At 37.3% G+C, this 27,909-nt stretch overlaps 4 protein-coding genes across 4 annotated transcripts; 1 reads left to right on the top strand and 3 right to left on the bottom strand.

Annotated features, from left to right (window-relative positions):
- Positions 1 to 256: 256 nt before the first annotated feature.
- On the bottom strand, positions 257 to 3,917 carry LOC18013755 (fe-S cluster assembly factor HCF101, chloroplastic). The gene is made up of 14 exons (XM_006396062.2): positions 3,666 to 3,917; positions 3,368 to 3,513; positions 3,231 to 3,281; positions 2,569 to 2,724; positions 2,294 to 2,437; positions 2,068 to 2,210; positions 1,917 to 1,986; positions 1,699 to 1,794; positions 1,446 to 1,535; positions 1,269 to 1,322; positions 1,041 to 1,164; positions 787 to 911; positions 588 to 710; positions 257 to 493 (listed from the first exon to the last, which is right to left on the bottom strand). The coding sequence occupies exons 1-14, from the start codon at positions 3,844 to 3,846 to the stop codon at positions 419 to 421; spliced, it is 1,578 nt and encodes a 525-aa protein (XP_006396125.1). The 5' UTR covers positions 3,847 to 3,917; the 3' UTR covers positions 257 to 418.
- Positions 3,918 to 13,658: 9,741 nt separating this feature from the next.
- LOC18013754 (enoyl-[acyl-carrier-protein] reductase [NADH], chloroplastic) lies at positions 13,659 to 16,802 on the top strand. Its single transcript, XM_006396060.2, has 13 exons — positions 13,659 to 13,751; positions 14,329 to 14,634; positions 14,745 to 14,854; positions 14,972 to 15,027; positions 15,129 to 15,213; positions 15,308 to 15,355; positions 15,473 to 15,547; positions 15,636 to 15,747; positions 15,823 to 15,874; positions 15,973 to 16,024; positions 16,115 to 16,172; positions 16,260 to 16,358; positions 16,448 to 16,802. Exons 2-13 carry the CDS (start codon positions 14,352 to 14,354, stop codon positions 16,600 to 16,602), a joined length of 1,185 nt encoding a protein of 394 aa, XP_006396123.1. The 5' UTR covers positions 13,659 to 13,751; positions 14,329 to 14,351; the 3' UTR covers positions 16,603 to 16,802.
- A 76-nt stretch (positions 16,803 to 16,878) lies between these two features.
- LOC18013759 (pentatricopeptide repeat-containing protein At2g06000) lies at positions 16,879 to 19,507 on the bottom strand. Its single transcript, XM_006396059.2, has 2 exons — positions 17,712 to 19,507; positions 16,879 to 17,233 (listed from the first exon to the last, which is right to left on the bottom strand). The coding sequence occupies exon 1, from the start codon at positions 19,423 to 19,425 to the stop codon at positions 17,818 to 17,820; it is 1,608 nt and encodes a 535-aa protein (XP_006396122.1). The 5' UTR covers positions 19,426 to 19,507; the 3' UTR covers positions 16,879 to 17,233; positions 17,712 to 17,817.
- A 2,637-nt stretch (positions 19,508 to 22,144) lies between these two features.
- Positions 22,145 to 22,754, bottom strand: LOC112084353 (VID27-like protein). The gene is made up of 2 exons (XM_024153473.1): positions 22,335 to 22,754; positions 22,145 to 22,246 (listed from the first exon to the last, which is right to left on the bottom strand). Exons 1-2 carry the CDS (start codon positions 22,752 to 22,754, stop codon positions 22,145 to 22,147), a joined length of 522 nt encoding a protein of 173 aa, XP_024009241.1.
- Positions 22,755 to 27,909: the final 5,155 nt, after the last annotated feature.

Here is a 27,909-nt window from a genome sequence, read left to right as displayed (position 1 = left end):
CATACTCAAATCGTTCAAAAACTACAAATAAGCTTATCCTCATACTCTCTCATATCACTCTTCTACTCCCTGTTCTTCTTTAAGCGAGTCTCTGTTCTCACGTTATAAGAGTGAGATTGAGAATGAAAGACACGTTGCAGTTATGTATGGTTAGCTAAGAGTTATAGACAAAACCTTTGCCCTAACTATAATCAAACCGAAGTTGCTGCATTTGCTAATGACTCACCTTGCTAATTAAAACTAACACACCTAACTCTGAATATAAGTATAATTCATAAGAAGAAATGAAAGCTTTACAATTAAATCGCAGGTTTTCATCATCATATGATTCAAAACCAATGCCCTCAAAGTATTTTTCATTTTTCCTTGATATGAATATACATATTTATCTTCCAGAAAGGAAACTATTATATAAGTATCAGACTTCAACTGGAGACAATGGAGGAACATCTACTAACCGTTCAATTGTTTCCAGCTGATCATATGGAGCAATCTGCAGACAATAAAACATATTTAACCAAAGCCAAGACTCATAACCTCACATATATTGGTAACCGAAGATTTCAAAGTTATATCAGTTTATATACCTGGCTAAACCCGTCAGGCCAAGTTATCGAGACAGCATAGTTTCCCATTGGTCGTATTTCCTCAGGCTCGATATCTTCTGCTACATCCCCGAACTGAATCTTCTGTTCACCAGTCCATTCGTCCTGTTTAAAAAGGATTAAAACAAAATTTGACACTTAAATTTAGGACAGCGGATTCTCGGTAGAATGTCTTGCATACCACGCTTTGGGCAGATCGATCATTTCTTCTGACAGTTGCAGGGTGCAGTAAGAACTCTTCATCTGAGTTTGGCACCTTCACTCTAATTGCCTTAAGATATTTGTCGTACGTCACAGCTGTTGAAACTGTTTTTCACATACAATGCACAAACACGAAAGAGTTTTTTTTTGTTTTAACTTACTCATGCCTTGAAACTATAAAAGAAACATGGTTTTTGCATGGCTTTATATGCGAATAATGGGGTTTTCTTTTACCTTGCTGGCGTATCTTGGCACATTGTTGCACAACACATACTCCGAGATCCTGGAACGTTCTTGCGACTTCACTTAGAGGATCTGACACAACTTCAGGGATTCCGCTATCTCCAGAAGCAGATAACTAACACTCACAAAGGAAAAAGAGAAAACTGTTTAGAACAATGACATCAATATTAAAAATGCATTTGTGTTGTTTCATAGAGGTCTATAAAATTTGTATATTACCGTCGATCTAATGGGGAGGTCAAAGAGGTGAGGTATTCCGAATTGCTCGACAACCTGCAGCAAGAGACGATGTTTCAAAAGTTATCTATATGTGTGCTGCATATACATGTGGCTATTGAAGTTTTCTTTTGTTTCATTATGTGAAACTAAGAGAGTGGGATAGATAAGTCAAGCTACCTGAGAACCAGAACCTTTCCCAAAAGGGTAATAACGTTTCCCATCAGCGTCAAAATGGCACATATTCTCCACAACAGCAACACAAGGTACCTACTCCGTAAAACCAAACAGGAAATAAATCTCGGGTTTTTGTTCATATCTGTTGTTGCAAAGTAGGGAAAGAAAAGCAAGTTCTTCACAAGCTCCATAAAAGGCAAAAAAAAAGAAAGAAAGATATTTATGATGAAAACTTGGGATAAGGGAAATAAAAAACCTTTAGCTTTGAGAACATTCGTACACCTTTGGCAACATCGATAAAGGCCAGCTTTTGAGGTGTGGTGACAATTACAGCTGCTGTTAATGGCGCAACCTGAGTTTTTGATATTCATATTTTTGCATTAGTTTCATCACGAAATGATTAAATAATGCACTCAAAACAAAACTAGTCCAAAATGCGAATAAACTACAAGTATAGAATCTTCAACTCCGAACCTGGCATAAGGTTAATTGAATGTCACCGGTCCCAGGAGGCATGTCGATAATAAGATAATCTAGCTCTCCCCTGCATCAATTTCCGGTGAAGAATTATGAGTATTACTGAAAAAAGTTTCTCAGTCATGATTTTAAATGTAAACAAACAAACCATTCAGCTGTTGTAAGGAGTTGATTTATGACACCAGACACCATTGGACCTCTCATTATGGCACGCCCTTGTCCTGCAAATCCAAATGAGACTAGCTTCACTCCCAAGTATTCTGTTGGAATGATAGTCTTCTTCTCCGGGTCCTGTTGAACATATAAACAACTCGAAAAACTTAGCCTTTTCGTGTTATTGGTATCACAAGATGAATAGTTTAGAGAATGTTTACCATTTCAAGAATACGGCTCTCGGGATTAACCATAGTTGGTAAACTTGGACCATAGACATCAGCATCAAAGATGCCAACTCTTGCACCCATACCAGCCAATGTATATGCAAGATTTACAGCTACTGTTGATTTTCCAACACCTCCCTGAAATTTTTAGCTAACACAAGCCTGAGAGCATGTAACATTCAATATGGCATAAAAAAGCACATTCAATATATACGATAAAATGTGTACAAGCTAAAGAATGAAAGTTTATTGGACGATATTTGTTGTACCTTGCAACTTGAAACAGCCACAATGCTCGAAATTCTTGATAATCCAGGTGGAAGCTGCCCAGCAAATATGGGCTTAGCTGGTTGTGCTGACATTGTCACGTTCACCTTCTTCACCCATGGAAGCACTGCAACAACTTCATTTGCCGTCTGCTCAAACTACAAAACAATATTGTATTATGTAAGAAATGATTCGTTGCTTCCATAACTAAAGTATATAACTCCAAAATCCTCATAAACGGATTGTTTGATTTCAAAACTATTCAACCTAATTCCAGTTGCTAAGTTCCTAATTGAGAATTTATCAAAGAAGAGTGTAATGGGCTACAAAACAATATTGTATTATGTAAGAAATGATTCGTTGCTTCCATAACTAAAGTATATAACTCCAAAATCCTCATAAACGGATTGTTTGATTCCAAACCTATTCAGCCTAATTCAAGTTGCTAAGTTCTTCATTGAGAATTTATCAAAGAAGAGTGTGATGGGCTTTGCCTTCTGCTCAAATTACAAAACAATACTGTATTATGTAACAAATGATTCATTGCTTCCATAACTAATGTATATAACTCCAAAATCCTTATGAACTGATGATTTGTTTGATTTCAAAACTAGCCAGCCTAATTCAAGTTATCAAAGAAGAGTGTGATGGTTTAGTCATTTACCATATCTTTGACTGGACATGCCGGTGTTGTCAGCTCCAAACGGAGTGAAACCTACAAACATGTTTCAGCTTTTTAACAAGAATCTAAAAACAGCACTAGAAAGAAAGAGATAGATGTTAACAGTGTTTTAACATTACCTCTCCTAGAGCTTCATCAATTACCAAATCTTTTACAAAACCACATGACACTATATCTGTCCCGAAATCAGGATCAATGATCTGAGACAAAGCCTTCAACACATCTTTTTCTAAAGTTTTAGCAACGCTCTTACGGATACTACTGGCTGTGAAATGCATAAGTCAGAAGAATCATATACTTATTATATTATAGAGTTAATAAGAAAATAGAAAAATATATAACTCTCAACGCAATTAGCTCATTCTCTACGAAACCTGAAAATTTGGTTCTAAAAACACAATTGAGACAAAATTTCACCTTGAGCGGAAGCAGCTTTAGCTACAGAGAGCTCGCGTTTGAGGATTCGTGGATTGAAGGAGGAAGCTTGAGATTGGAGAAACTTGTCATAAACTTGGAGCAATCCAAGAGTAGAATTGCTTTTTCTGATGTGGAAACAAGGATAGTGCCGCAACGAGTGAGGATGAAGGAGAAGCGGCATGCTAGAGAGAGAGAGAGAGAAGCAAGGAAATCAAACGCCAAACAGAGATATGAACGATTATGAATCACACAAACGAAAAGGAAGGAGACTCATTGTAAACGCCGTCGTTTATATATATATATACATTTTGTTATGTACGAATTCGCAAAGAGTAAATTTTCAATGTCTATCATGAAAGGCACTGACGTGCCCACATAAGAGAAAACATGATTTTGACTGTGAGCGTTTCTAGCTAGTTAGAAAGTCTGCTTGTTTATTCCTAGTTCTCGGCTCAAAAACAACGTTGATATCTTGGGATATAGGACACCAAGGTCCTCAAGTTTGTTGAGCTTCGCTGTGAATACTGACCATTCTTTCGGTCGTTCAACCATTTGTACTAGTTCTTGAGAGTCAGTAACAATATAGTCATAATATTGATTGTGTCTACTGAGACTTCTGACAGCCCATATTAAACTAACGAGTTCAAGGTGGAGGGGAGAGATTCCTTGACGACTCCCTTGAAGTCCTAGAAGATCTATAGTCCCATCTTGTAATTAAGAAATTCAACCTACCCCATTTGTGGGATTATCTCCTTTGCAAAAACCATATATTCGGCAGGTGAATACTGGCAGATCTATACTTTGAAGACCATTGGCCTCCGATCAAGGGTTCCAGAAGGGGATCGGTCATAAAAATTGAATATCTTATTGTTGTGTGCTTTCCAGATGTACCAAGAGCCGTGGATTGATCCAAATAGGTTTAATTATATTCTCTCGGCTGGGAATTCTTGATAATAAGTAATCCACATTCTCATAGAGATTTTTTGATGGAAATACCCCTGGTGCCTAGGGAATTGCTGATAAGGCCCAGCATTGGAGAGTTGGAGGGCATAGAAAGATAAGTATGGTTAATAGTTTCTTCGGCCGCTCCTCATCTAGGAAAACTGTGGTCCGTCCCTAAATGTTTTTTGGTCATTCATCGCCACCGCACCTGATAGCATTTGCCAAAGGAAATGGCACATCTTTTTGGTACTTGTAGCTCCCAAATTTGCTCATTTAGTGCTCTAAGCACGCTAATTTATACCCCGATTTTACAGAATATGTTCCCGTTTTGAGAGATTCCAACAATATCCATCCTTTTTTGGCGTTTGACTTAGGTGGATACTGAGTACCAGCGGTATATTGCTAGGGTCTATGATATCCCGGATGAGGTGCAGATCCCATGATTTTATTATTGGATTAATAAGGTCTGATTACAATAAATGAGGATTGGTCATTATGGACGCACCTTTCAGTGGACGTGCAAAAGTGTCCGGTAACCAAGGGTCTTCCCAAACTAGATTTTTGGTTCCTGTTCCAATAATTCTACAGGCACCCTTAATAACTACATCTTTGGCTGCACTCATACTTTTCTAGCCATATGATGGTCTGAAAGTTTTGGAGGCTTTAAAAGGGTGTGAGTTCTTAAAATATGTACCTTTCACTACAAGAAATATGTAAATTCTTAGCACGAAAAATCTGCTAACATACGTTTTACATATCGTTTTCATAAATGTTATGTCATCGGCAGCTATGCTAGGTGCCACCTATACGATATAAATTTTTTTGTATGCTACGATAGGTTAATAGAACATAGCAATATTTGTATGTGTTTATTAATTTTGTTATAGCACATAAAGATGAGAATACATAATTAGTGCTATGATAGTCTGCAATAACAATCAAATATTGTTATAGCGTTGTTATATGCTGTAATACCCTATTTGATAACTAAATTACATTATTTAACGAGTCATGTTTCGTGCTGTTAAAAATGCGTATACAATAATATGAATTGTTGTGCTTATTTCTGTTATTCGTGTTGCAAAAGTATTCATCCGGGACCAGATCTAGTTTGAGAATAGCAGATAAACCATAAAAGTGGAAACATACCTATGGGCGAACCGTGAATGTTGACGAGTTTTAAGCAAGCTTGCATCTTTTCCCTTCCAGGGCCAAAGTGGCAACCTACTGGTCAAGATTGTGAGAGATAGTTGGTTATGATCACGACAATGGCGTATTTATATGTTCGTGACTTGAGTTCTAAAAGTTTTAGCTAGGATCTTTTAATTTACTTTTTTAGCAATGTTTTGAATCGTTCATCCTCGGAGAGAATTTCTCTGAAAACCTAGCGTCTCATCTTTATAAGTTTTTTGCCGATTTTCATACAAGCTTTAGTCATTACGTTATTTTCTTTATTCCAGCCGATTTCATTCAAGCAATTTAAGTCTAGTCGTTTTCATCATTTTTAGTCGATTTTATTAGGTATAGTTATTAGGTCATTTTGATTTCCGTATTTTCCTATTAAGATTAGTTTTACGTTTTAAAGACACCACCAAAATCCCTTAAAATATCACATGGTTCTAGACTTTCTTACTTTATATTTCTTTTGAAGGTTTTTGCAGAAAAGAATCCCTTCCCTTGGATTCGATCCCTAAGTACTACAATCGATCAGCTGTGCACTTGCGACTTATTGATTTCATTAGGGTAAAACTTGACACCCTCAACACAGACCACATCAACGGGCTAGCTTTGCTAACCCACGAAATATGGGGCAAATTGTTGGGGATAAATTCGATCATTCCTATGTGAATGAATTGCATGCTTGCACATGGCGTCCATGGCTTTTTTGCAGGTACGCCCCCCCCTCCCGGGCCAAATTAGGATTCGTATTGGGCTTACGGTCCAATACGACCTAAGCATATAGCATCTGATCTTGGATTCTTTGAATTTGGGAAAAGCCACTTGTTCTCGGATTCCTCGTAACTGACAGCGCAGGCCACGCTGTCAGAGATAAAGAGGTCGAGAACTGAGTGGTCAGGAGGAGGAGAGGTTACATTCTCTATGTACTAGGCCCAAACTCAGTGATTTGGAAGGGTCAGGATATAAGGAAGTGTAATCTGCACATGTACCCGGAGAAAACAGTTGATGGGCCTCAGGGTTGCAGGTCTTTGCAAGCCTGTTGGTCTGGAGTTTTAAATTTATAAAATTCTAATGTCTGAAAGTGCACAGATGTACATTGTTGAACTTAGGGTGTCGATCCACAGAGAAAATGTCTAATCTGCAAAAACTTCAAACTGGGATAAGTAAGTGCTCATGGGTGTTTTTGTGGTTTTTGGTTTACGGGAACTAAAGCTAATCCTAACCTAATATTTACGGGAAACTAAATGCAATGCAAATAAGTTTCTAAAGGAAATCTAAAGGATGTTCGATTCAAACTAGGGTTCTAAACTCATAGGAGGCGACGCAGACTTCTTTGGTTTACCGTAATCGATGTCTAAGCATCTTCCAACTAATCTTCGGGCGAAATGTCTTAATCTATTTCAATTATCTTCATTGAACTAGAATAGGCACATGTATGGCTAACCAACTCTCATCACCTTAACAAACTAATCACTTAAACTCGACAATTAACTCTCGCTCTCCTGCCGGGAATAAGATCATGCAATCACAACTGAATTCATTTGCTCACATCTTCTCTATAGGCATCTTTCGACTCCTATAGCGAATATGTTCTTCTGAAGCTAGGTACGGATGATCTGATACAGCACTCTCGTGGCTCTGATCGATACTAGGCTCAGAGATTAGGTCATAAATCTAACCTCATGCAGTATAAACAACTTAGAAGAGATGAGATCTAGAATATGGTTGTAGAAAACTAGAAATCCTAATCGAACATATATCCCTATCGATACTCTTTAGAAACTTGACTCTCTTGGAATAATCTAACATAATGCATGAAATGATAAAATATATGAAATATGCATCAACTGAAATGGAAAAACTAATTAGATAAAAAGGAGAAAGAAAAATGGTTCAAAGAAAGAATCCCTCTCTCCATCGCCTAACCCTAAGAAAAAAGTTTGGTGGCTCAAAAAATCATTACAGGAGCACACCCGATTAAGGCTGTTAAAAAATGTATTTATAGGTCCTAAGGTCTTCCAAGTCTTAATTAGGGCTTCTCTGAAGAGAAATGATGAAATGGGCTTTGATGTTAGGTCTTGTGGCTCGGCATAGGTCCACCGCGGGTGAGAGTCCTCCGGGGCAAGTGGAATGCACTTTTTCCGCGGGTGAGAGTCTTCCGAGACTGGTGAAATTAGTCAATTTTTTCTTCACGTATCTTTTGATTACACCGTTGGATTGTTCTAATGTAAAGTGCTATGGAAAGCTTGTTGGTTCCTCTTAAATGTCTCCAAATTTGAGTTGGATCAGACGGTGAGAATGTCTTCATTTGAGGATGGACTTCTGACGGTCTGACTCTGAGCTAAAAATGTGGATTTCTTCCATCTTGCCATGCTCCTGAAAAGAGCCTTGAAACTACAAACATAGAAAAACTATAATAAAAGTTCCTAAAACTAATTAAAACCTTTGAAAAAGCATTTGAAATCAATAGTCAGAATGGTTACAAATACGGGTTATCAAGAGTCAGTCCGCGAAACAACCCCGAAAACGCGGTCTAAGTATCAAAGGATCCAGACCAGGTATGAGTAATCCTTTAAGCGGGAAACACTGTTCGAATTTCTCTCCATTCAACAATTAGAATATGCCTTAGTCTGATACGATTGACTATGCCCTTACAAACATACAAGATAGGCATTTAATGCACAATTCTTACACGTGTCAGGTGACAATGACCATTCACAGAAGGCAGAGGAAAAGCAGAAGCTCAGCAAAGGTCATACCGTGCCTGAACCGCCGAACCCAACCCCTACGCTGAGTCGCTGAGGGTGAAAGAGATGCAATAAGGAGCGGTCTCGGTGCAGGCAGAACACGCCAAGGAAAGTTGGTGGGATTGTCAAAGGCATAACACAAGTACAAGATTTGGATCCAGCCAAGCCGGATCACAAACCGACCCGCCCGACTCACGACCCGAAGATCGATCCGGCATATTAACCCGGATCAGGTAAAACTCTATAAATACTTTGCCCTTTCTAACGAGAAAGGGCTTCAATCCTTCTACTATCTTAGGACTCAGACTATCTCTCTAGATACTTGATAACACCGTATTTTGACCACTTTTATGGATCGTTTTGAATTAATTTTTCTATGTTTTTAATTGCTTTCAAGTACTTTTATTACGTTTTTCTAGTATTTGTAGTTCCAAGACTCTTTTCAGGTAACTTAGGGAAAAGCTTAACAAAATGGATAGAAAACCAGACTCCAGCTCAGAGTCAAACCGTCAGAAGTTCACCGCTGATTGAAGGTCTTCTCACCGTCCGATCCAGCTCAAATTTGGAGACCTTAAAGATGGAAGTATCAGCTTTCCAGCACACTTTACATCTTGGCAATCCAACGGTTCAATCAAAAGATATGCGAAGAGCAAGATGTCCCATAAACCAGCCGGCAAGTGTTTCCACCCGCGGCCAACAAGCAATTTCCCGCGGTCAGAAGCACCGCGACCGCGGCCAGCAAGCCATTCCCTGCGGTCACAGCCATCCCGACCGCGGCCAGCTAACTCCGAGCTCGAAGGCCCATTTCTGAAGCCTGTATCATTTTCCCAGCCTCAATTCCGGAACCCTAGACACTAGAGAGTATTGGAGACTATAAATACATGTCATTTAGGTCGTTTTTAGAGAGAGAAGAGGAGAGACGAAATACTTTACAGAAATTTTACTTTAAGCTTTGTTTTTAGGTTTTAGGGAGAGAGAGATTTGTCTCTTGAACCCTTGTTCTTTCTTTTTCAATTTCGGTTTCTATTCTACTTTTTAATACTATGTTTTTGATTTCGTTCATCATGTCTGAGTAATTTTATTGTTAGGATTAAGGGATTTTCGATGGGGATTTATATGTTCGATGAGGATTCCATGAGCTTTTGAGCCGAATCTTAGAACTTTTTCTTCTGAATTCGTTTTTACTGCATGAGAGTAGCGTCATGAACTACAATCTGATCTAGATGCTTGGTGACACGAAAGTGTTCATCCGGTGTCATATCTAGTTTGGGAGAGCAAAACAAACATAGGAGTAAAAACCTATCTATGGGCGATTTGTGAATGCTGACGAGTCTTAAACATAATGCATCTCTTCTTTTCCAGGGCCAGAGTGGAAACCTACTGGTCAGGGTTGTGAGAGATAGTTGTCTATGATCACGACAATGGCGTATTCATACGTCCGTGATTCCAGTTTGAAAAGTTTAAGCTAAGATCTTATCAAATTTACTCTCTAACAATGTTTTGAATCGTTCGTACCCCTGAGAAAACTTCCCTGAACCCCAACGCCTCTTTCCTTATAGATTCACACCGTTTTTATTTCAAGCTTTAGTTCAATATTCTCATTCCTTTTTAATCGATTTTCATTTAAGCAATTAGATTAGCCGTTTCTCTCGTTTTTACTCGTTTTCGTTAAGTTTAGTTATTAGGTCATTTTAATTACCGTATTTTCTCTTTAAGATTCGTTTTTACATTTTAAACACACCACCAAAACCCCCACAAACCCGTTTGGTTCTAGACTTCCTTACTTTATATTTCTTTCAAAGGCTTTTGCAGGAAAAGATCCTCATTTCCTGTGGATTCGATCCCTAAGTACTACAATCGATCAGCTGTGCACTTGCGGCTATTGATTTCATTTAGGGTAAAACTTGACAACCCTCGACACACACCACATCAATACTTGGGATTCTTAAGTCATAAGCACTTTACATTTCCGGTCATCATTCCGATCACTTCTCTATTTCTTCTCCACGGTGGTTCCTAATACTTGTTTTTCGTTCAGATCCATAGTTATTTTTTTGTTTAAATGTTTCACCCCTAATACTCTATATATATGTTTATCGAAAATACACAATAGCAGAGTACATGTATTCTCCATATAAGACTATGTACATTGATTTCAATATTCAACACCTTACTTTTTCTTTTTTAACACTCCACATTATCATCTCTTTTCCACCTAATATTTCAACACTCACTTAATTTTTAATCTCTACCATGGTTCTGATGAATAATTTTAGCATCTTCCCGACCACTTATATAATTTATATTTCAATATATTTTTCAAAAAACATTTTTTTTTCTGTGTCCAAATTAAATAAAACAAGTCTATATTTATAAAGTACAAAAGTAATGAATTTTGAAATATTTGTTTTTTTAAATAATAATTTACCATAAATAATTGATCTCAAATAACTAGGATAAAATAAAAATAAGAGAGAAAATAAATATCTCTCATTGTGTGAATATGATTGGTCTATGTGGCTTCGTATCTCTATCATTTTTATTTTTCAACATGTTGACTTTATTCAACACCAATTAATCTACATCAGATTCACACATTTTTCAATACATCCATTATAACAACTAGGATAGAACCCGCGCGTATGCGCAAATCTTGTTTTAATTTATATTTTAAAATATTATTTTTAAAATTTGTATTGAATTTTATGTTCAGTATCAATGTTTTTTGCGTTTAAAATATTATTTTATTTGATTTCTTCTTGATGATATATTATTTGTAATTTTTTCTACACCAGTTGTGCCAAATAGTCTATTTTTTTCTCTCAAGATAATAAGGGACTAAAAATCTATTATTGTAATCTTTATATGAAAATATAGTAGTTTACTTAAAAATATACGTTGAATAATATTTATTTGTTCTTCGATCTTCATATTTTTTTTATTCTTGTAAATCTTTCTAATATAATATTTGTTAACTTTCTCAAATTACTATTTTGAATTTTTTCGGTTATATATATATAATGATTCCATTTTTTTAGTTAAAAAAAACCATGTATGACATTTTTACGTGTGCATCTTTCTTTTTACTATTATTTTTTAATAACTTTTATCTCTTTAATGATTTATTAAATATTATTTGTGTTTTATAATTTTATTAGTTGGAGTTTTATATAAAATTATTTGAAACTTCTTAACTTATTTAATCTCATAATTTTTTTTCACTTGCATTAAGATTTAATTATATTTTTAGTTTGAAAATAAAGTTTAAATCACTTGAAGAAAAAAATAGAATTGTGTATTTAAAAGGTCTTGTATTATATAATATTTATAAGTTATTATATATTTAAATTTAATTTTGAGTTCATTCTAATATAAATAATTATTAATATGATTTAACAGTTGAATATATTTGAAGTAGTCAAGGGAGTTTTTTCCCTCTCTCTCTTTTCTCTCACCTCTATCCCTTAGAGAGAGAGCACTTTTCCTCCCTTATGTAAATATTCCGAGACAAAATCAGATCTTTTTTTCCATTTATATATTTGACCAGTTCGGATTTTTCCCTTTCCGTTTGTCAAAATCCTCTTGCTATTTCACCTTGTTGATTTTCTCTACTTAAATCCTTCACTAATCTTAAGTGGAGTGATATGATTTCATTTCGTTAGAGAAATCATGGTCACACTGCAATTTAGCAAAGGTTTATGGCTTTCGGATGTTAAAAGCCCTCTCTCCTCTGCATATGGATCCTCTTATATTTGAGGCGGTGCTGATTGGATCCGGTGGTATGTGTTGGGGATTTTCTTTTTCGACTTTGGGAATCATCTTCTCTTCGGCTGGGAGTTTGAGATCTCCCTAGATCCTCTATCAAAAGCCTTATTCAAGGTTATGTGAAATTAGTCATGAGTTAACGATGATCGCCGATGTATTTTTGGAGAGATATATCCTCTGACCAAGGATACTCACAGGATCTACAAGGAAGAGTAAGCAAAAGGCAATGCAGCATCGGTTTCGCGTGGCTGCCAAATGATCCACTTAGCTAACAGAGAAATTTTCCGGTGGTGGCTGTGTTTTCGGCGAATCTTGTCGGTGAGATAATCAGCAAAACAATGCAAATGTTCTTAGCCTCACACGTGTCTTAGATATGTGTAAAGTATTATACATGTTTGATAGTTTTTATGGGTCGGTATTGAGCTTTTTTTTATATGTTGTGTTGGACTTTTTTGATTTGTGTTGTAATTTGCTCTGGCCTGTTGGGCCTTTGTTATAAAACGAAGTGCTGAACAAAAGGATATATTTTAAGTAGTTTAACTAGATTTTATCCCGTATATCCGTACGAGATCTATTTATAATTTATAAAATTTTGTAATATAATTTTTATTTTTACTTTTTTCTCGATATAATTTTCTAATAAGTGATAAGTATTTTTTTCTGTTTATATATAATTTTTTTCTAATATATATATGACTGCGATTAGAAAAATATTATTCTAATTCGTCCATTCATATTAATCCGAAAAGTATAACAATTATAAAAATTTCATTACAACATGTCTATTTATATTAATCTTCAAATTACCGAATTATTAAAACATCATTATAATTCATCCATTTATATTTTTTTATATTTTTAAGTTTGAATATTAAAAAATTTAGATTTATTTAATAAAAATATATCATTTTTATCTGTCATTGAAAATATTATTTAAATTTGAATATTTAAATTAAATCTAAATTAATATCCAAATTATAATTTTTTTAAAATATAATGATTACTTATTTAATAGTTTTTGATAAAAATAATATAATCTATATTTTAAAAAATTTATAACAAATCTAAATTCAAATTTAAAATTTAAAATTTATTTTAAAGTATAAATTAAAAATATATTATTTTATTAATATTACATTAAATTAATTTGTTTGATAACATAAATAAAAGTTATCCAAAAATAAAATAATAAAAAATTAAATAAAATCTGTTTGAACTGAAAACATAATTCAATTTTAATAGTATCGATAGAAAAATACTATATCTCAAAGCGGTTTACAGGTAACCGGAAAATCCCGGTTATTAACGAAACCGATCGGTTTTTAAACGAGACGAAAACTTCTCACTTAACTTCGCAGACACCTCGATCTCATCGAAGCTCCTCTCTTACATATCACTTCACACCAAGCATACCTACTCCTCCTCTCTTCTCTCTCTCTCTCGGCTCTATCAGGTATCTCTCTTTGGTTTCCTGTTTGTTTGGTGAGCTTATTAAGGAGGAATGTAGATGTGTTTTGGGTTTTTGAGGAGGTCTTTAATATCTCTTGTCGATCGAGTTATCTTTCATGTTAGGCTGCGAAAAATCTGAACTTGTGCGTTCTTTTTTTTGTTATGTTAAGTTGTCTGGATTGATCTGATCTTTAATTCTGTTAAATATATTTTCTCGTATGTGAAAAATGTTGGTTTGTGTATTCTTAATAAATCAAATCATTAGAAAAATGCAGATGGGTTTTTTGGGCTTTTTCTTTCTCTAGATTGAGATTTCTTCGATGTTCTTGTCTCGTGCAAATGAGCTGGCTTTAGGTTGATCTGATTCTTAATTTCTGTTTAACCAATATTCACATTTGCGCAAATTATAACTTAGGGTTTAGTGCTTCTTAATTTCTGTTTAACCAATATTCAAATTGTGTATTGAATGAATTCGAAACCAAATCATTAGAACGAAAGCTCATTAGTCTTCTTGATTTTTTAGTGCTTGACTTGTTGTTTTCAGTTATTACAAATACTTCTTTTGTTACATGTTTGCACAGAAAATATTAGAAAGGTTGTGAGAATGGCGGCAACAGCAGCTTCAAGCTTGCAAATTGCTACAATAAGGCCAAGCATTTCTGCTGCACCTTGCAAAGTTCTTAAAGCAGGGACCTACATTGTCGGTGTCAATCCCGGAAACGCGTCATGGGATAAACTTACCTTCACTCGCCATCTATCGAACCTCGGATGTTTGAAGAACCACAGTGCTGTTCCAACCTCTAAAAGACCCTTTTCCTTTTCCACAAAGGCGATGTCTGAATCCAGCGAAAACAAGGCTTCTTCTGGACTTCCTATTGATTTGAGAGGTTGGCATATCTTCCTTTGTAGTCATCTTAATCTATCCTAAGATGTATTAGAAGCGTTGTGACTGAAGACGTGAGCTATTTGAACTAAAGAAACGGTTAAATGGTTACAGGAAAAAGGGCTTTCATTGCTGGTATAGCTGATGATAATGGATATGGTTGGGCCATAGCAAAATCTCTTGCTGCTGCTGGAGCTGAAATATTGGTTGGGACATGGGTTCCTGTAAGTGATCTTCATTCTGTTAATCATGTTGTACTCTTATTTCTTTTCGTTTGTCTCTTTCAGCTGCTTTTAGTTTTCTCAACTGCGAAATTATACTGACTTCGAGTGGTCTACTAGGCACTTAATATATTCGAGACAAGTCTGAGACGTGGAAAATTCGACCAGTCACGTGTGTAAGGACTTAAAAAATTGATGAAGTCTGGTTTCTTTATTGGACCGTGCTTATTTTATATAATGGGACGTTAATTTTCCATCCATTTGTGTGTATATTCAGGTTGCCGGATGGGTCATTGATGGAGATCAAAAAGGTTTATCCTTTGGATGCTGTGTTTGACAATCCTGAAGATGTGCCTGAAGATGTAAGGAAATTCAAGTGTATAACTTTAACATCATATGTGAACCGTTAATATCCGGATTACGTCTTATCTTCTTAACTGTATGATACATTTTCAGATTAAAGCGAATAAGCGATATGCTGGATCAGCAAACTGGACAGTACAGGTATAGATGGAGATATCTAAGTTTAAAATGTATAAGCACATCTAAAGCAAGAGAAGTGTGCTTAATGATTGCGGCTTATCAACTCATCTGTGTTTTTTGTGTTGTTGCTTAAATCAGGAAGCTGCCGAATGTGTGAAAAAAGATTTCGGAAGCATCGACATTCTTGTCCACTCCCTTGCAAATGGGCCAGAGGTAGAGAACACAGTATTCATATACAATACTGTCTACAAGAAGTGTATTGTGTACAATATTTTTCATAATTATTGCACTTGATCTTTAGGTTAGCAAACCTCTTCTGGAGACATCGAGGAAAGGCTATCTCGCTGCCATATCTGCTTCGAGTTACTCCTTTGTTTCCTTGCTCAGGCATTTTCTGCCGATTATGAACCCAGGTACTTATAAAAACATCGTATGTCTCTTATTCTTTTTAGTTATGTTTTCTAATTTGTTTCTCTATGATGATTCAGGAGGTGCTTCTATATCTCTTACTTACATTGCCTCCGAAAGGATCATTCCCGGGTAACAATGCTCACACACAACAATAGCCACGCATTTTCGGAACACAGAACTCTATTTCTCAGTCACAGGATTACAAGCATCTCTTTCTTTCTGTGTAGATATGGTGGAGGTATGAGTTCTGCCAAAGCTGCACTAGAGAGTGATACACGGGTGAGTTTTCAATTCTCAATTCTGGTTAAATAGTGTTTCATTAACTAAAAGATCTATAGGTCAGATGTTCTAATTATGTGTTCAATATAGGTGCTTGCATATGAAGCTGGAAGGAAACAAAACATTAGGGTCAACACCATCTCTGCAGGTAATTCAGTCTCAACATTTTCGAGCCTAGTCATATAAATCTCCTGGCCTTTTTTATTACAAAAGAGTACTACTGTTTGGCTTTCAGGTCCTTTGGGAAGCAGAGCAGCGAAAGCAATTGGATTCATAGACACGATGATTGAGTATTCCTACAATAATGCACCGATTCAGAAAACACTAACCGCAGGTTAATTTCCTTTTAAGTCCAGCATCACTTATAGCTTTTAAAAATTGTTTTTTTTTCTTGTGGAATTATAAAAAATGGCAATGATGCAGATGAAGTTGGGAATGCAGCAGCCTTCTTGGCATCTCCACTAGCCTCTGCTATAACCGGTGCAACCATCTATGTGGACAATGGCTTGAACTCAATGGGTGTTGCACTTGACAGCCCGGTTTTCAAAGACCTCAACACTCCGAAAGCTGATAAGTAGGGTACTGATCGAGGATCGACATGAGTTTGTTTGTTTGTCTTTACGAGTAGTTTGTACCGGCTTATCTACTTTTTCTTCTTTGAAGAGAATAAATTATGGCTTTAGATATGTCATTTTAGCGACGATATGTATTAAACTGATGCACTATTTTGTTCCTGATTGAAAATTTGCAAGTGAAGGTACTCTCCGAGTTTCTACTTTCTGCTACAGCCACATGACCTATGTTTTACCGATTCTTAGACAATTCTTGAATTTGGATAGAGTCAAGCTCGAGAAACATCTTTGTTAGAGATAATTAAGCTTGCTTTGACATTAATTTTGTGACAAGATAAACCAAAACCAAAGAGAGATACATCGTCTCCTTCACTCTCAAACCAATTACAAGACTCATGCAACCAAACCGGTTCCTCCAAAAAAAATACTCAGATAACCAGCTCTTCCAAACCTCAAGGCAAACAGCTTCAGACTTTGGGTTTATGAAATTTGTGCATTTAGAAGTTCTTCGCGCAGGCATTTTTCCTCGCATGGTTTTAACTTAGAACTGTGAAGCTTTTTGGATCTTTGCTAGTCAGCCATTGTCTAAGCACATTTGGCAGCCAAAATCAAGTTGAACATTGTCTTAGTTCTTACCCTGCACATATTGAAAGAGGATTCAACATGGCAACATTCTCTTATAGTAAAAAAGAAACAAAGTTAACCAGATGAAGCGATTATCTTCTATCTCACAAACATGTGAACTTATTGTCCTCAAATAACCTCTCTTTGATACTACAATGGCACCAAAATTGTGCTTTTCACCTGCTCGTATCATTCTTTATTTCAATACTTCACAACGGTCAAAATTAGAGGAGCAAAGATGCAGATCCAAAATCTAGTTCTACATATTTGCATAACTTTTAAGGAACTGAATATCCCGGATCTTAAACTAAAGTGTGATCTCTGGCAGTAGAATAGCCTGAACAAGAGATTCAATCCACACAGCAAGCACCTGAAGCATACATAATGCCAACTGGCTAACTAAGCGCAATGGCACTTGACTTCAGACTTCAAAATAGAACTAGGATCTAGTGAATCTAATAGAGCATCGAAAAGATTGTTCAGATGCTTACTGTGAGTTTTTGTATGTTTTTCAGTTCGGCTTCCTATTACGCCTAACAGAGTAGAGAATGCATGATGGTAGAAAACGCCAATGTACAGGGATATTGAATCAAAAACCTAGCAGGCAGCCATAGTTACATTTCCCGCTTTCCTCTCTAGAGGTGCTACATCATTGCTTTGTCCTTTTACTGCAAACTGGTTTAGCTGATAGGCCTCCTTAGCCATTCCAGCCTTAAGAAGACAAGATGACAAAGAACTCACTGTAATCTTATCCGGTGAACAACCTATTGCCACCATTTTGTGGAAAATGCTGATTGCTTCACACATCCTTCCTTTCATGCAATGCCCAATTATAAGAATTGTAAATGTGATCTTATCTGGTTTGCATCTAAACTTCTCCATCTCTGCCACAATAACATTCGCCTCGTTGACCTTTCCAGCTTTACAAAACCCATCAATAATAGGGTTATACAAAAACGGTTTCGGGACAATGTCCATACAAGCTAACTGACCCAAAAGCTCACGAGCCTTGAGCAGCCTATTCTCTTTACAGAGCGCGTTGATAAGAATAGAATAGGTAAAGGCATTAGGAAACATTCCTTTCGCGCTCATTTCTTCCCAAAGACTAAACCCTTTGTTCACTTGTCCAACTCTGCAGTATCCGTCAATTAAAGTAGTGAAGGTCACAACGTCTGGGAAACAGCCAAAAGAATCCATTTTCCTGCGAATGGCTTCCGCAGAAGACATCTCACCGGCTTTCACATAACCATAGACAAGAACATTAAACGTTATATTAGTTGGGTACATTCCCAAACCAACCATTTCATCTAACAAAAGAGACGCTTCTCGCATCTTTCCAGCTTTGCAGTACCCTGACATCATCGAAGTATAAGTAACAACATCCCGAAAACAACCATTTCTTGACTTAACCTCGTTAAATATCTCATTCGCTTTGTTCAGCTCATTACTCTTGCAAAACCCTTTAATAAGAGTATTATACGTGACGATATCAGGTGAAGAACCAAAACTGCTCATCTCACCCAAAAGCTTTAATGCTTCGTGTGCTTTTCCTATCCCACACAAACCTTGAATCAGAATGTTAAACGTCCTTGTATCATTACAAGACTGACTCCTAAGATGTGTATCGAAAAGCTTCATCGCATCTTCCACACGATCCAACCTCACTAACGTATGCAACAAACTGTTCACCACCATAGAACTACCTTCAACCTCGTAAGATTGAAGAAGCAACGCAGTAGCGAAATGAAGCTTACCCTTTTCAGCGAAAGAAGACACCAAAAATCCTAATAACCGACTATTCGGAGAAACACCATCACTCTTCATACACTCAAACATCTTCCCAGCTAAATCGTGTAAACCGGCTTTACAAAGCGACCTCGTAAGCAAGTTATAAGTCCAGAAAGAATGGCGAATGTTGAGCTTGAATCTACTAAACTCCCAAAACCGAAACCCAATGTGGGGATTATCCAGTTTCTTCACAACCTCGAAGGCGATAAACGGATTGAGATTCTTGCTCAGGTAGCAAAAACAGAGATCGGAGTCTGGAACTTGATAGACGAATAAAGTAGAGACGATTTTGACTAACCAAGCTTCGGGGCACTGGATCACTTCCCGTGTATTGCTCTGTAAAGGACGAGCTTGAGCTCCTCCATGAGTGTGCGAGTGGAAAAGGCCAATGGTGGTGGCGAAGGATGCTCGGATCATAACGGAGTGACAGAATCGGCGGATGAGATTTGGGAGGAGCTAGGGCTTGTTTTTGTCAACCTCATCTGAGATTTTTTTTTTTTTTGCAGATCAATGTGTGAGACTGAAATGTTAGGGAAGAGAATCAGAGATACTGAGACCTTCTATGCGAGCTAGAGGCCTTTGAACCCGGATGGTTTATAGTTCTACTATCCAGCATGTTCATTTTGAGTTAACGATAGGTTAATAATAATGGATAAAAATAACAGAGAGATTTACCCAACTTGCACTCAATGAATAGAGTTTAGAAACATTGTTCATAAAAATAAACAGGCTTTAGATAGATACATTTTCATGTAATACATAAAAATAAACATTATAAGTATTTGATAGATACATTTTCATGTAATACCTAAAAAATGAACCATACATTCTCCTTGAAAAAGATAGAACAATAGAGATGCTATTTCAACCAAACAGATTTTTCTCAAAACCCACAAATCCACTAAATTATCTTTAGGAACTTACAAAGTCTCTCTCAGAAAATCTAAAGTGTTTTAAAGCTTTGTAATGCTTGCAAACTTTAAAACAAAATCTCTATCTAAGAAACTCTTCAAAGACCTTTGCCTTATAAACTTTAATTTTTTATCGAAGCCTATCTAGTCTCAGGTTAGCACAAGACCTTTTCCTAATCCTTTTTAAACTAGTAAAAGTCTAATTTCCTTTTCTTAAGTCTTTTCTCCTTTCTTTGCTGATTTCCTTTTCTTTTTATAGTTTGTATACTTTGATTTTGATTCCTTTAGTTTATTTTCCTCATCAGCTTCCGTTGTGATGCATCCTCTGAATTTTACATCTTCAATCTTCCCCTTTTTTAGCTTAGTTTGATTCCAAGCCTTTAAGATCTTCTCATGTGCAAATGATAGCACCATAAATAGACAATGACCATACATATCACAGGGTTCTTGTTCTATGCGAGCTAGAGGCCTTTGAACCCGGTTGGTTTATAGTTCTACTCTCCAGCATATTCATTTCGAGTTAACGGTAGGTTAATAATGGGTAAAAATAACAGAGAGATTTACCCAACTTGCACCCAATGAATACAGTTTAGGAACGTTGTTCATAAAAATTCAGTGTTGGTAGTTGTACCAGTCTTACGACAGTTAATAAAAGCATTAACTGCCGTAAGACTGGTACAACTACCAACACTAATTTGACCGTTCTCTCTTTTATCCATGCAACGATGAAACGCGGTGTGATTATCTTTTAGACAGTTATTATTATTTATTTATTTACTTTTACAGAGATAAATAAACGCGTCGTTCCCTCTTTCCTCATCTTTTGTCCATGCAACGCGTCTATATAATAAATAATTCCTCTCACGTGAGTAAATGCTGAGTAGATAAATATCCGAATACCTCTATAATCCAAACAAATATCTGAATATCACAGTATATGGGTAAAAATCATATAATTCCAATAACGCATTAATGAGAGTAGCAGTTATTCCTCTCTTTCATACGATCGCATTTACTCGACGAGACTACTCACTTCCTCCATTTTCTTTTATTTAAGTTCGCAAATTAAATCCATACAGAAAGAAGTTCCAAAATCCATTCACTTCTTCATTACTTTCCCAAATCCATCACTTTTTCCTTCCTCCTCTCTCTTAGGGTTCAAATTTTCCTTTTATATTACAAAATCCATGATTTTCTCTTAGGGTTTCATATCTTTCACAAAACTCGGCCTCGACCACTTTCATATATAAATCCATGGCAGAGTACTTCTACCTACTAGCATTACTAGACAAACTACTGGAAAAGGTTTTGGCAAAGTCGGCTAACACAATTGGTGACCTAATACGGATTCGCTCGATTTGTCATAGGTTCAACGACTGCACCAGAGGCCTTGGCTTCTACGCTGAAGTTGATCCCTTTAATATGGGTCATCCAGTGGATCAAGATGTCCATCTCATCATTGATGTCTTCAAAGAGATCTATGATGCAAAAAATCCAGGCATGCTTTTCATGCGAGGTATGCAACTCTATTTTCATCAACACGATTTTGGAGGGATTCAACTGATAAAGGATGCAGAGGATAAAGGGTACACGCGTGCAGTATATGCCTACGGGATGTTCATGAAACTTGTTATGGAACATCCTGAGGGTGATGAGTACCTCATCAAACTAAGCCGGGAAACAATAAGGAAGTGCAGCCGCGAGCTCGTTGAAGAAGTATATCTTGGTTGGCTAATGGCGTTGCCAGAGATGTTCGATGAAAATCACCGTCGCTTTTTACCGCGCCTCAATACTCTTATCCACTGTCTGTGCGGTACAGTTAACCGATGGGAGCGTTGGTGGAATGATGAGTATAAACCAGGGAACATCTGCAACTACTGCTTCTTAACTCGCGAATGCGGAAGGTTCTTCCTAAATGTGTACCGGGTAGTTAGGGCTTTTCCTGAAATTGTAAACTGTTGAATGTGTCTGATGTTTTGTGTCTTATGTTTTTTGTTTTCTGTACTTCTTTATGTTCTGGATTCCTTATGTACACAATTCGTAATGTTTTGTACTCCTTTATGTTGTGTATAAACATTATTCTAATAATTTTAACTCGAACACTATAATACCAAGTTTTCCCAATATTTGGTTTTCAATAATCTAAAATCAATAATAAAATAAAAGTACACACCCTAATACAGTTTAATAAAATACAAATACATATATCAAATGTCAAAGGAGACTTAACGTCCCCGCTTTGTGTTTGGCCCTAGCTTCGATTGCTCTTGTTTCTGTTTACCTGCGCCCACTTCTGCATTCACAGCGTCATCACCGTTTGGTTCTACCTACACATACCAAGTAAAACAACATAGTGTCACCACAAAATATTAAGTATTACCAAAACAATGGACTTTACTCTTCAAACTTCAATACCTCTTTACTTCTAAGCAGGTACGGAGATCGGGATACAAGCTGCTCCGCCTCCTTCTGCTTCGCCTCTTTCAGCTCCGCCTCATTCATCTCCGGCTCTTTCTGCTCCGCCTCCTTCTGCTCCGCCTCCTTATGCTCTGCCTCCTTCTGCTCCGGCTCCTTCTGCTTCTTCTTCGGCTTCTGCTTCGGCTGCTTCTTCTTCGGCTGTTTCTGCTTCCTCACTTTCTCAGTTGTTACCACACTTTCAAGTTTCTCTCCACCTTGTTCATGTTCATGTTCTACATCATTTTGAAAAACTTCTCCTCCCTCATCTCCTGGTCCTTCCCTTTCTCTTCTTGTCTCTTTTACATATTGTTCTATAGAGCAGAGTCTTGTATCAAAGCCATCCATTCGGGCACTGATTCGGAGAAACTGAGCGTCCATACTCTTCTACAAGCTCTGAAGCTGTTCCACCAATCCAAGAAGCGCCACATTCTCCGTCCCCACATTATTCTTAGCCGCTGCAGGATGGTTTACCCACTCCTTATTATCTCGGGCATCAACATCGATCTTGCATATCTCTTTCCAGAATATCAGCTTCTTTTCCTCAACTAAACACCTCGTCCAATTTTCAGGAACGATATCGCCGACATCTTCCTCTTCATTCCTCTCCATGACTCCAGCAAGCATAATTACCTCATCCTCGGATGGTTGCAATATACTCTCGATGACCCTAGTGTTACCCAATGTTTCATAGAGTTCCGACAAAGAGAAACCTTTTAGGGTGAATGGTTGGAACTTCTGCCTGCACATCCGGAGACAATCCCTCTCTGCTCTCAAATGCTATCAACTACACATATACCCAACAAATTACACTTAAGCTCATAGTATTACATACTTACAAATTCTTTATAATGTGACATACCTCCAAGGGAGTAACAAAACTTGGAAATGTCCAAGAATCTGTTACGACGACCCCTTTGAAATGCCTCATTGTGTGCTCAATCTCCTTCAGATTTACATCGAATGAAAACCTACCCCAAAGAAACCTTTTACAAGCCTCAAGATAAACCACAATCCTTAGGAATAAGGGGTCAACAGATGGTGCTCCCTTACTGGTTTTCGTTTTCCCACTAATTATAGAGTATAAAAAGTAGGCGACACACATCTTCAACCGATCAGGATGAGCTAGCCCTCGCATCGCTCTAAATTTTTCTCAACAGCAGCAAGGGAGGGGACGGTTTCCTGGAAATATCTATTCTTAAACGAAGAACTTTATATGCTCTCATAGTCCTCTGGGTACGGTGGACAGTTTAATCCACACAAAAAGGCATGCTCTCTAAGGGAATAAGGTTTTGGTACACCATTCACTACAAACCAAGCTTTCCTCTTCTTATTTGTGTTTGTTGTCCGAAGAAGAAGCAACCACATTCCCATCATCTTGTGTGTCGTGTCCTCATGCATGGCCCTATGCGTGTGCCAAAAATGCTTGAACTGTGGGTGTTCTGTAAACCATATCTGCTCATGGGGTTCAAGGTCTAGGGACTCCAATTTTGCAACAGCTTTGTGGATATAACATCTTGTTCCCAGCTTTATTGCATTATGATACTGACTGGGCTCGAAGAACATTCTCACGGGTGGCAATGGCTGGTTCTCCTCCTCCTCAGCCTCAGTTTCCGTATTTTCAGTAGTGTTCTGCCACATCACTATCTGATTATTACCCGTCTCTGAATCGGCAACTCTTTGTACCATTTTCTCATGCAACGATTCGGAATCTGAGTACAGTTTTTGTCTAGCATATCTAAACACTCTTTTGATACCAGCCATGACTCCTATTTTGTAATTACCAACTGAATAGAGAACATATAAATCGAATTTTGGATTCTACACAAAATCAAGTTCATCTAAATAGAAATTAGAAATCAGAGGACAAATCAGAGGACGAAGACGAACGAACCTGATTTAGCGTTGATTCAAGACAGGCAGTAGTTGTCCCATAGAATACTAGACGAAGACGACGACGAGAGGATGATTTCAAATTTGAATATTTTTTTTAAAAAAATTTTCCAAGTATAATTGCTATTTAGGGTTTGACTTACCACAATTTTGACCGAAGCCACGATTTCTTCGGATTCAACCCGATATGACAGACTAGGTGTGGATCTTCGTGGTTGGTTTTGTAAATATGCTACTTTACTAAGGACCTCCAAGTATTTTACCACTTTTCATCATTTTTCTTCCTTTAAAATAAATTAAAAAAAAATTAAATATTATGAGGAGGAGATATGAGAATTTCTTTAATGGGTAAGATTGAAGAAGCAATGCAGTAGCGAAGAGAAGCTTACCCTTTTCAGCGAAAGAAGACACCAAAAATCCTAATAACCGACTATTCGGACACTCTTCATACACTCAAACATCTTCCCAGCCAAATCGTGTAAACCGGCTTTACAAAGCGACCTCGTAAGCAAGTAATAAGTCCATAAAGAATGGCGAATGTTGAGCTTGAATCTACTAAACTCCCATAACCGAAACCCAATGTGGGGATTATCCAGTTTCTTCACAACCTCGAAGGCGATAAACGGATTGAGATTCTTGCTCAGGTAGCAAAAACAGAGATCGGAGTCTGGAACTTGATAGACGAATAAAGTAGAGACGATTTTGACTAACCAAGCTTCGGGGCACTGGATCACTTCCCGTGTATTGCTCTGTAAAGGACGAGCTTGAGCTCCTCCATGAGTGTGCGAGTGGAAAAGGCCAATGGTGGTGGCGAAGGATGCTCGGATCATAACGGAGTGGCAGAATCGGCGGATAAGATTTGGGAGGAGCTAGGGCTTGTTTTGGGTCAACCTCATCTGAGATATTTTTTATTTTTTATTTTTTTCAGATCAATGTGTGAGACTGAAATGTTAGGGAAGAGAATCAGAGATACTGAGACCTTCTATGCGAGCTAGAGGCCTTTGAACCCAGATGGTTTATAGTTCTACTATCCAACATGTTCATTTCGAGTTAAAGATAAGTTAACAATAATGGATAAAAATAACAGATAGATTTACCCAACTTGCACCCAATGAATAGAGTTTAGAAACATTGTTCATAAAAATAAACAAGCTTCATTTGCTGTTCGATATTCTAACCTCATTTGCTTTTTTTTTTCAACTACCCAATTATTACATTACTATTGGCCCGTTTAAAGGTTGATCCGAAGAAACCCTGATGCGGTGGTGTGCTGAGTGTCAACTACGTGAGGGAACAAGTTTTACCCTTAACAAAACAAAAGAAAGCCGCTAGTGCACAGCTAATCAGTTGCAGTATTTAGGATCGAATCCTCAGAGATTTGTGTGCCTGGTATTCTTCTACGGTTTTTAACTTTATGTCTAGACTAAATTGGTTTTAAAGGTTGGTTGTTTTTCTTGAATTAAACTAAAGCAAAATAAAGCAAATAAATTTATCCTAAAAGGCAAGTAAAGAAATCGAATGAAAGGCAGTAGAACAAGTAAAATATCGAACTAAACAAAGATAACGCAAGTAAAATATCGCATGAAAGGTAAATAAAGCAAGTAAATAACGAACTAAGGAAATTGAAATGCAGGTCTAAGAAAAGCAAGTAAAAATCGATGGAATTGTAAACTATGGCTAAAAACGCTGAGCTTTTGGGAACTCTAAGGGATCATAATCGGTTTTAACAATAAGGTAGATAGATTGGGATTGACGGATAACAATATATGGGTTCTAGAGCTAGAGTACGGCGGTATGACTACGTCACTGTCGTGATCATAACCAACTGTTTCTCGCAACCCTGACCAGTAGGTTTCCACTATGGCCCTGGAAGGGAGAGAACGCAAGAGCTGCATAAGACTCGTCAATACTCACGATCTCGCCGCAGGTAGGTTTCCACTCCTACGGAAAAATCGCCTGTTTCATTCTAGGGCTGATACTTAATGAAAACTTTCGCAACACTAACTATCTAGATCAGATACTAGGTGATCAATCAAGCATACATGCAATAAGAACAAGAATAAACAGAGAACAGGTCGAAATCCCAGATCTATAAACCTAGATGTCTTAATCGATTATGAGAGCCCCTTTCGGGAACCCTAAGCCCAACTCGGGATCTACTCAGACATGGCTGAGTTCGACATCATCATTGGTTTTAATAAAAGTAATGAAAAACAGTAAAGAAAAGAGATAAAGAAAACTTCTCTATTGAAGAACTCGGACTTGAACAATCTTCTACAAAAATCTCATAAAAACGGCTAAAGGAAAAGGGTTCTGTAAAGTATCAAAAGCTCTCCTAAAAACGACCTAAATGACATGTATTTATAGTCTCCAATACTCCATGGTCTCTAGGGTTCCGGAATTGAGGCTGGGAATGACTTTGGGCTTCAGATAAGTGGGCTTTAAGTCGGAGCTTGAATGCCGCGGTCGGGAGTGCTGTGACCGCGGCAATTGGCTGTTTCCCGCGGTTGGGAAGCTTCTGACCGCGGCAAATAGCTTGTTGGCCACGGTTGCGTGAGCTGCTGGCCGACTCCGCGTGGCTTCGGGGCTAATGGAATATCTTGAGATCCAACTGTTGGAATGTCTCCAAACCAAGTGCATTTGAAAGCTGGTTGATTCTTCTATAAGTTGTCCAATTTTGAGGGTGATCAGACGGTGAGAAGGTCTTCGTCTCTCCATGAGAGTTCTGACGGTCTGCATTTATCCAAAAGAGTCTTTTTGTTCCATTTTATGCCTCTTTATCCCAAATTACCTGAAAAGTCTTTTAAAATCCGGAAACATAGAAATCCTTTGAAAACCTTTGAAAATGGAGTAAAAACACCTGTAAAAGATATTAAAATGATCCATAAAAATGATCAAAATCCGGTGTTATCAACTCCCCCAGACTTAGTCTTTTGTTTGTCCTCAAACAAAACAAAAGCTAAATCTCGGCGAGAGGTTTGAAAACGCAGGAACTAAACAAAATCTCAGAGACCAAACTTCTAGACCAATATCAATCAGTATGCATCAATCAGGAATAGCCTAGAAAATTCTCACTAGCAATACAGGCATAACTAGTCCGTTAATCCGTCATGCAGAAATCTATGCACTAAGATCTAACTTCTAGTCAACTAGCTCTTAACATTCATTAAAAATCTCGGTGGTTCTCATCATAGAAAATCTAGGCAAGGCAATCTAGGCTAGGTTTAAAGAAGGATTATTTTGGGGGTATGGCTTAAAGTGTTTAAGGGTTACCTTAAGATCTGGAGGGTGCAGGACATTATGCAAAACCGCAAGAGAGAGTGAAGCTGTTGGTATCCACAGTTTTCAGTCACTTTTTCTTGACATAGATTCATGGTCTTCTTCCTCAGGTTCTCTCCAAACTCCCCCAGACTTAGATTTTAGTAAATCTTCAAAACAATAGCTCCTTAAACGAATAGTGGTTGCTCATTGCTCCATAAATTTCGACAATCTAAGACTCATTAGGCTTTTTGTTACCCTTTCTCTTTTCACGTTTTTTTTTTTTTTTTGAGCCGTGGGATTTTCTCGCTCACTTACCGGGAAGAACAAAGGAGCCCCTTTAGATAAAGCGTCAACGAGCTCCCCTCGAGCGCATCAGAGATGG

Source organism: Eutrema salsugineum, unplaced genomic scaffold (genome assembly GCF_000478725.1).
Source record: "Eutrema salsugineum unplaced genomic scaffold, Eutsalg1_0 scaffold_4, whole genome shotgun sequence".
NCBI lineage: Eukaryota > Viridiplantae > Streptophyta > Magnoliopsida > Brassicales > Brassicaceae > Eutrema > Eutrema salsugineum.
The sequence above is the reverse complement of the archived record's forward strand: the minus strand, read 5'-3'. Positions and strand labels throughout refer to the sequence as shown.